General features: G+C 45.4%; 1 protein-coding gene across 1 annotated transcript; it reads right to left on the bottom strand.

Moving 5' to 3' along the window:
* Positions 1-914: 914 nt before the first annotated feature.
* On the bottom strand, positions 915-7,124 carry PLK2 (polo like kinase 2). Its single transcript, XM_040580349.1, has 14 exons — positions 6,855-7,124; positions 6,309-6,416; positions 6,033-6,149; positions 5,708-5,837; positions 5,337-5,424; positions 4,842-4,937; positions 4,249-4,447; positions 4,013-4,160; positions 3,495-3,592; positions 2,740-2,863; positions 2,226-2,466; positions 2,002-2,131; positions 1,803-1,913; positions 915-1,680 (listed from the first exon to the last, which is right to left on the bottom strand). The coding sequence occupies exons 1-14, from the start codon at positions 7,068-7,070 to the stop codon at positions 1,489-1,491; spliced, it is 1,998 nt and encodes a 665-aa protein (XP_040436283.1). The 5' UTR covers positions 7,071-7,124; the 3' UTR covers positions 915-1,488.
* Positions 7,125-9,013: the final 1,889 nt, after the last annotated feature.

Below are 9,013 nucleotides of genomic sequence, written 5' to 3'. Positions count from 1 at the left end.
AGGGCCAGGTGCTATGCAACACCTAGAGATAAATAAGCCCAGCCCACAAGCAGACATTGCCCCTCTGCACTGAGCCATGAGCCCTCAATAATCCCATCTATTTGCATAGTTTAACTGACAAATGGCATTACCTCCAGTTTTAATAAGTGGGATTTCACTAAATAGCAGGCCACCCCCATGCTGTTCTCATCTGTTTGACCTGTTTTACAGAGAACTTATGGCATACCACAAAAGGTAATTGGTCTTAAGTACTTGTGCTTGTCCAATGTTATCAACTTGGTAGAATAAACCCAAAGTTAGGATACTAAGTCAGCCTTTAATCTTCTCACCATTTTGATGTTACCAAGGTTACCATTTAACCAAGGGTAGAAAGTCACACACAAAGCACAACGGGGCGGGGGGGGGGGGGGGGGGGGCAGTGACAGATACGGACAATTCATTCCAGCATTGAGGTGTTAGGACACTTCAGTTCCTTGGTGAGTAAGAGCCAGGCTTCCACAAGTAAAAGGAGGAAGCTTATACAGCTTGTTATCATAGCTACTGTCCAGCAAATACCATCCAGATGTAAGAAGTTCCTTTCAGTCAATGTAAAAGATCAGTATTAATTCTGGGATGTAGCATCTTGAAAAGATCCATACTTCTGTTTTTAGACAGCTGTCAAGGCCTACATTATTGCTCTGCAAGCTCCATCAGCAGTTGCTTCAGGGTTGCTGCTATCACTAGCAGCCTCTTATTGATGCTTGTGACTACAAGTGAGCATAGACACCAAGAAATTGTTCAGTGTTAAAGCCTGTAATTTATATCCTGACCTGTAGCAGATTTCTCAAAAACAGTGTAAGGAAAGTAGACCTGGCAAGATTTTTGGTAATGCAAAGCATGTCAAGTTGTACTGTAAAAAGAGTAGAGAACGATGCTTCAGATTTCCATTCCCTTTATTGCCAACAGATTGATACTTTAAATGCCAAGGTCCAAAAAAAATGTTGGTAATAAATACTTCACTTTAGGCTGTAATAAATAAAAAAATTATTAACAAGGAATGCACTTTGCCAGCCCCAAGTGTGGGTATTTTTTAAAAATAACAGAAAAAGTATGGCCATAGTTCACAGTTAAGCAGCCAGAAGCTGCTTATTACAGCTATTCCACAACAACGGCGCTCTCCCTTCCCTCCCTTTCCAGATGTGTATTCACAGCTTAACTCCATCAGAAATGCTTTCTTACAGAGGAAGCAGTCACACTCTGCTCAGAGTTCAAGTCAGAAATATCTTTAACACACAAACACGAAGCAAGGAAAGCTATGGTCCAAATATCCCCTTGTAAAACTCTTTTAGTCCAACAGTAGGTTTAGGCTTCTAATAGATGTGTGCCCAGCACACTAGGACAGTCAAGTTTTCGTACCACAACACATCCATCATCAACATATGCTCCACCATCTCCACTGTAGATTTCACAGTGAACAAGAGGGTCTGTTTGGTTTAACAGTCAGTCCCTTCAGTTACATCGCTGCAGCAGCATGTTCAGAGCATATTCTATTCTGTGTTTTAGTTCCAGTGAGCATCCAGAAACCAGAAGAGTTGTCAGATGAAACGTTGTGGATATCCTCTCTTCATTGATGTAGGTAAGAAGATACTCCTCACTCTGATTGCAAATGATGATTTTTGTGTGATCATGATAGAAGTTCACCTGTAAAAGAGAAGCAAGTTCCTGCTTGTATACTTTCTCCTCTAACATTTCTGGCATTTATCTAGGTTTCTTGCAATAAAGTATTTCAGAAACGTTTTCTCCAGGGGTGCTACCAAACTTACTTGAAACGTGCCATCATTGAAGAGCATCATTAATGCTTTATCGGATTTAAGCCATTGTAAGAGGTAAAGCCTGGGCCTGCGTACATCTGTTAGGCTGGGCAAGTCTCCTCCCTGAAAAAGGGAGCAGACATCATGTTAAACACTCAGTTCACATTTAGTGTATTTTTACAGCTCAAGGCCCAGAATATGCTGAACTTACATCCATGAGGTTCTCTTCCATGTAATGAGAGAAATACTTCAGTACAGTTACTTGGCTAATGAATTGTTGAGGAGCCTCTGTGGCTGTGAAGACAGAGCACTGCCCTAGCTCAGCATAGTAGTGAACTGTCCTGTAAAAGGAGAAAGAAAGGAGATTAGAGGTGAAAAAAAGCATTTCATGTTTAAACCACCTTAGTGAGTTGTTGGTTTTGTAATTGTACTTACTTTTTGTCTGGCAGAAGACTCATATGTGCCCCATTGTTGAAAAGGACACCAACTGTGTGATCTGACAGCTGGTAGCCAAAGCCATACTTGTTAGAGTAGTCCACCCATTTTGTAACCCACTGGAAGGATGCTGTCAGCTGTTCTTTGGGAATGCTGTCTGCTTCTGGCATGTTCTCCAGACATCGTCTCAACACCCTTGCAACTGTATCAGCAACACTTCCCATGGTACTGTCTTCCAGGCCTTAAAGAGAAGGATTATTAGACTGACAGAAGTGCACAGAGAACCAGCCTTCATTCTAAACTTTTCAGTTATCTAGACTGTAATTTTAACAAGTTTAGCCTTTATGGCTTTCCAGTTTTAATTCTTCCAAAGTATTGCCTGTAAAATTTAGAGCATCAAAAATAGGGGGTGGGGGGGAAAGCAGCTGTTTGTTTCAAGTTTTTAAGCCTGAGAGAGACATGAAGAAAGTAAAGGTGGGATTTAGAATTAAAGATTACATTTTGCTGCACTTACATTCACTGCTACTGCTGCAGCTTCCCAAAGTTCCTCTGACTATCATCCGAATAGAGTCTCCAATCTGCCTAGTTTCTGGCAACACTCCAGGCTTCACTACAGTTGTGATAAGAGGCTGAATCTCCTGGAAGAGATGCCAGACATGTAAACATCAAACATAACACAAGCCAAGGCCTATATACAGGTTTTGCATGGCTCTCCTGTTTCTCAAATGATAAATTCTAGGGAAACTGGTATTAGTGTTTCCAGCAAGTATAAAGAGTTGCTGTTAGACTAAGCTTAAAGAAGCAAGCCAGGTCTTTCCATTCTTTAGATCTCCAATTTGCATCTTACATACTACTAATCAGTTCTGTGTTCTACTGCCCTGGAACAGCTGTGTGCAGCTCTAAACACCAAATGGTAGGAATGAGATCTCAGCAATTTATTCTTTAAGAAGTCCTAGTTAATCACAAACTGAAGTCCTGTATTTGGAATATTGGGAAAGAGCACCTGGCAGACAAGTTACCACACAGATGACAATGGAGTCTAGGCAGATACTATAATTACACTCAAAAGCCAAAATTGATAGTCTCCCTACAAAGGCTACTATACCTTGGTGAAGCTTGGTTAAGCCCTCTTAAAGCAACTCTGCAAATCATTTAAGCTTGATTATGCTGTGTACAGCCCCAGCTCTGATATCCAAGTCAAATATAATTTAATTACAGCTACTCCACCCAACTGTTATTGTATTTGAATTGAACTGCACTTGCATTTACCTCTTCTGTTCTGTGTTTGTGGGGCTGCTGGGTTATTGATGTCTTCTTCAAATCATGCCGGAGCTTGTAGATTTCTTCATCTTCTTTAGCTAATCTGTCTGTAATACAAGAAAAAATACTTAGTTGCATATGAAAGTGCTGTTCCATTACAGAAAGCCTAAGAAGCTGGCTGCAGAATGTGCACGGTCTCCCTCCAGTAGTTACTTCTGAACCTGCCAGTCTCCCAGAACAGCAGTGCCATTATACACAGATCATGAAGAGACTAAATTTTAATAGACATTACAGAACAACAGATGGCCAGTATAGATTGTTAGTATGCCATAAGAAGCACGCACTTACGTAAGTTGGTGTAGGTTGTAGGCTACTGTCTATAGTTACTGATAGAGAGGTCAAAACTAACCCAGGGAAGCTCCGAGACATAAATACAAGTGCTTGATTGCTATCTCATAGTTATATATTACTAGCATGCAAGTGATGGCATGGAGATAAGTTTCAAGTGTAGCTACAAATCCACTTACTGTGTGTGTCAAAGTATCTGGCTTTATCCTTTTTACCACCAAAGAGAGCAGCAGCGGCTTTTTTGAAGAAGTTTTTAGCAGGACTTGATAAATGGAAATCAGGAACAGTGTGACAACAGCTAGCAGACAGCCTATCAGGTGTAAAGCCCTGTGGAAGTGAGAAACAAAAAATAATTTTTAGACCAGAGTGCATTTTTAGGGGGAATATTTTTTTTCAGCCAGAAAACAGTACAAACCTGTAAGAAAAATTCGTGTTGAATTATTTCATCTAAACTGGGCCGATCTTCAGGATTTTTTGACAACATGCTAGCTATTAAGTGTTTCGCAGGTGCCAAGAGAGATGAAGGCAGGCTGTATCTTGCCTCCCTTATACATCTGTATGTTTCTTTAAGATTTGTGGTCTCAAACGGGGGTCTTCCCAATAGCATTGTATACCTGTTTAAAAGGCAAAGGAAAAGAATTGGTTTTATGGTTTGGGGGTTTTTTTTTGTTGGTTGGTTTGGGGCAGGGGGAGGAGGTGGGGTGGGGGTGTTGTTTTTCAGTTTGTTTTTTGTTTTGGGGGTGTGTGCGGAGGGGTTTGTTGGGTTTTGGGTTGGTTTTGGTTTTTTGGTTTTTGGTGGTTTTTTTTTTTTTTTACACCCACCCATAATGCTTGTCTACAACTATTGAAAAGGCATTGTTTGTCTCCCAACAAAAAGGTGAGTTTCTGCACTTGGGCTACACATGTATAAAAGGCTCCAAACTGATGTAGTACTGCATTCCCTTTGAACTCTTAAAAGCTTAAGCCAGTGACAGAAATATTTCATTTCAAAGGCAGTGAAGTACTTACATTACACAGCCTAAGGCCCAGATGTCAGATTCACAGCCGTGTCCTTGTTTGTTGAGGACTTCTGGAGAGAGGTAATTTGGTGTGCCACATATTGTTCTGCAAATCAAAGAGGCCACAGAGCCTGTTAGTGTTTTAGATAGAAAGAGCAGAGAAACTATTTTTCATAGCGCAGGTTTTCTTCTCAAGTTTGGACAAGAACTTAAGACTCCTAAAGAGGAGCTGGATGAATGTTAATAGTAAATGTGTTTCATGGTGCCTTCATGATACAGGAATAGCAGACTTGTATCTGTGCTAGTAGTCAGTCAAATGCCTCTGGCATTTGCTGTTATGCTTTTCTCTGAGCATTTAAATAAGTCAAAGCTCAGCAGCCCATTTTCTAGAAGGGGAAAGCTTGATCCTAGAAGCAATTAGCTTTTTCTGTGGAACAGGATTTCTCATTTCTAGATGAATTTGATTTCATTTACTACCAGACTTTACATTTCTTGATGCTCCTACCTCCTCCTGTGCTCCAGGGGTTCCAGCCTAGCTGCCAAGCCAAAGTCACCCAGTTTTAGTTCCATGTTCTCATTAATGAAGAAGTTACCTAGCAGACAGAGAAATTCTAGTTAGTCCTTTTCTTGCAAGGTTGGAATGCATTTGCCACAGGTGCTGAGTCATACTTTGTTCAAAGCCAGAAGCTAGCCAAGATTTTTTTTTTTTTTTAAAGTAGGAATGCTTAATGTCATCCCTTAAGCACTCCCAAGTTTCCACTGAAAAGTAAGTCAGGCTGAGCTAATTTTATTAAGCTATCACCATACAAACAGAAAGTGGTACAATGGTGACAGGGCTGGAAGAGTGTTTTGAAGTTGGTGAGGTGCAGAACTTACCTAGTTTAAGATCCCGGTGCAAGATTTCCTGTTCATGAAGATACTTTAGCCCTGACACAATTTGCCTGAGGTAGTATCGTACTTCTGGTTCTGTCAATACCTTCCTTGCCTTTAAGATGTGAGCCATTGACTGCAGAGGAAAAACAAAGGCAGAAAAATGTTACTGATTATTCACACACAAGATTCACCTTAAGCAAAAGTAAATAAATGTATGGAGAAACAACAACTAAAGAGGCCACAAAAAATACCTTTTACACATCACACATTTAAATTAGGTGCAGATTCCAGGTAAGTAAATACTGGATTTCTCCCAGCTGATGCTCACCCTTCTACTGCAGTACTCCAGAAGAATATAAATATTCTCTCTGTCTTCAAAGTAGTGGTAAAACTGCACAACGTGTCTATGATTAAGCATTCTGTGCAGCTCAATCTCTTTATCAATCTGAAGAGACAAGTGGGGGGAGGGGGAAGCATTATTAGCCTTGCGTCCACACGGTTAAGAAGGCAGCTCTATCAGAACCATTTCAGGCAAAGGGCCAGGCAATCCAGCACACAAAGAGAGTTTGACGAGAGAAAAATAGAGTCATTCACGGACACACACCTTTTCCCTTTGATGAGGTTTCGCTACTCTGCTGTGAGGAATGATTTTCGCAGCATAAACTTTATTTGTTGTCAAATCTGTCATCTCATAACACTTGGCGAATCCACCCTAGAGAGACACACAAGAAAAAAGCAATTACAGCAGGTATGAAAGAAGTCCCACACTTAGTCATTCACCAGCTCAGGCATTAGTCAAGGAGCGCGACTTCCTTCGCACAGGACAATGCGGGGACAGCTCTGCGGCTCGTCGCCTCTCTGAGGGGTCGCGCTACGACTGCCCCCCGCCCCGCACGCAACACCGAAGCCATTTCTGCAGGCTGGCCCGAGCCGATGGCACGGCCCCGCTCGCGTTCCGCGGCGGAGACGAATCGGGGACAGGCGCGGTGCCCGGACCCACGGCGCCGGCAGCGGGGCAGCCCCCGGCCGGCAGCGCGGGGCGCTCCAGCGTCCCGCCGAGCACAGCGGCCGCTCCGCACCGCGCTCCACCGAGGAGAGAGGCCGGCCCGGCCCCCGCCCGGGAGGGCACGGGGCCCGCCGCAGTCGTTACCTTTCCGAGCACCTTGCCGCGGCAGTAGCGCTTCCCCGTCGTGGGGTCGGTTATAATCCGGGAGACCTCGGCGGCGGGGTGGGCGTGCTGGTGCGGCGGGGGCTCCTCCGCCTTCTTCCTCCGCGACTCGCCGCCGGCCCCTCTGCCCAGCGCCGCCTCGCAGCACTTGGCGCCGCCGCCGCCCGGCGGGGAGGCGATCGTCCGCAGTAGCTCCATCCCCGCGCCCCGCCGGCTGCACTCGCCCAGCTCCGCCACCCCTACCCGCCCGCTGCCGACGGCGGCGCCCCGGCCCGCCCCTTATATAAGGGCGCAGGCTCCGCCCCGGCGCTGAGGGCCGGCCCGGGCCGGCCCCGCCCCGCCCCGCCCCGCCCCGCCGGCCGGCCGAGGGGAGCTGGGCCGGTGCAGGCCGTCGCGTCCTGCCCTGCGCGGCCGTGCGGGAGCGGCGGGGCGGGAGCAGCATCCCGGAGCGGGGGTAACCCCCGCTGGAGGCCTCGAGGGGCCGGGCTGGGTGGCTTTCAGGTCGGCCTGTAACGCGCTGCAGCTGCGGCGGCCGCTCTGCCCACCGCCGCCCCCCTGGGTGGGCGCCCGGCGAGGGGGGCCTCATCCCGCCGTGAGCCCTCCGGTTTGGGCCGTGGCTTCTCGCGGGGCGGCGGCGGTTCCCGGTAGACGATCGGTGCTGTGGCCTGTGTGTCCGTCGCAGCACATGAGGAAAGGAAGGAGTTTTCCCCACGCACACTTAAAGCAGCCCCACCGCAGCGGGGAGCCTGGGCCTGTGCTTTACCTCGGCGCGGAGCTGGGGCCCGTGGCCTGGCTTATAGGGTGCCAGTCCCTGGGGTGCAGGCCCCAGTGCAAAGGAGCTACCCTGGAGCTACCCTGTCCTTGCTTTTGCATGGAGAACCCATGACACCCCCCAGAGCTGCCTGAAAACAGCCAGCTCTGAGAACTTTCATACAAGCAGAAACATTGCGAATGCACATACATTAATTTTGATGACCCCTGAAGGCAATTGTACTTCAGGACCTCTGGTCTAGATGTTTGTGTACAGGCAATTGTGGAGAGTGAAGCATGTATACGGCAGAAAAGTTTTGAAATGTGGAATAGTTTTGCATTTCTCCCATTCTGAAGATGCAAAACCACTGAAGTTTGTTACTTCCTTGGTTTGTTACACATTTCTGAAGCATTATTTGCTTGTTGGCACACAGTAAGAATACTTCTACTCACTTGCATTTCTGGTAAAAATCGAAGTCTAGTTGATTTGATACAAACAACTCTCAGAGCGTATAACTGTATAAATTATTTCAGTGTCAGATGCTGAACATCCCTCATTTCAGATCTTAAAATAAGAGCAAAATATACTTATTTTACAGTACGTTGTCAACATCAGGATGTATGCTTTATCAGACCTGCCCCCCCAAAAAAAACCCCACAAAACAAAACAAAACAAACCAGCAAAGGTGCAGAGCAGCTTCAGTTCCCCTACATAAGTATTGCATTATGAAGGTAGCAGTGCTCAGGTGTCAAGTATGTTGGATTGTGTACACTCTACTTCTACCCACCTGCAATTTTCTACTACATTTGTGCTTCTACATGCAGGTGTCTTAATTCCTACCTCACTGTGAAAAGTCTACTCAAGTCATATTAGTATTACTAGTGATTAACTATAGGGATAGAGATAAAAACAAGAGATAAAACTGGGATACACAAACAGGAGTCAGACCTGTGCCCGCTCAAACCTTAGCCTTGCAAGTTCTGGCTTCCCAGGTGAATATTGTTTCCCTCATTCAATTTCACTTTCTCCAAATTAGTGTCCGTTATTGCAAAGTAAGTTACTTAACATAAACAAGATTTCTCGGTGCTTTATTTTCTGTCCGTAAATTGCTTCGGTCTGCCGTGCTGAAAGGCATACGGGGAAAGGGGACAACAGGCAGAACAGATGTACACGTTTCCCCTCCACTGGGAAGAAATGGTACTACACATGGTAAAAAGCGAATTTAAGAAAAACAGGATTTGTCTGGTACAGGTTTAGAGGAGATTGTTAAATTTGACTTTAAGAGGACACAAGCACATGGTTAAAGCTGAATACACAAAGCGTTCTGCTAAGCAAGACTAGAACTATTTTTTCTCACCTACTTTGCTGAAGCAAAGTCTTTAAGCTGTGC

This window comes from Falco naumanni, chromosome Z (genome assembly GCF_017639655.2).
Source record: "Falco naumanni isolate bFalNau1 chromosome Z, bFalNau1.pat, whole genome shotgun sequence".
Taxonomy (NCBI): Eukaryota; Metazoa; Chordata; class Aves; order Falconiformes; family Falconidae; genus Falco; species Falco naumanni.
Note: the sequence above shows the minus strand (reverse complement) of the source record. Positions and strands in the feature narration are given on the sequence as shown.

What these genes read in the sequence shown, in the direction of transcription:
- PLK2 (XM_040580349.1), bottom strand. Translation starts at nt 7,070, where the DNA reads ATGGAGCTACTGCGGACGATCGCCTCCCCGCCGGGCGGCGGCGGCGCC. An exon ending in TGGAGTACTGCAGTAGAAGG is followed by an intron (nt 5,838 to 6,032) that starts GTGAGCATCAGC and finishes TTTCCTCTGCAG; the next exon opens with TCAATGGCTCACATCTTAAA. An exon ending in AACACGAATTTTTCTTACAG is followed by an intron (nt 4,161 to 4,248) that starts GTTTGTACTGTT and finishes TCACTTCCACAG; the next exon opens with GGCTTTACACCTGATAGGCT.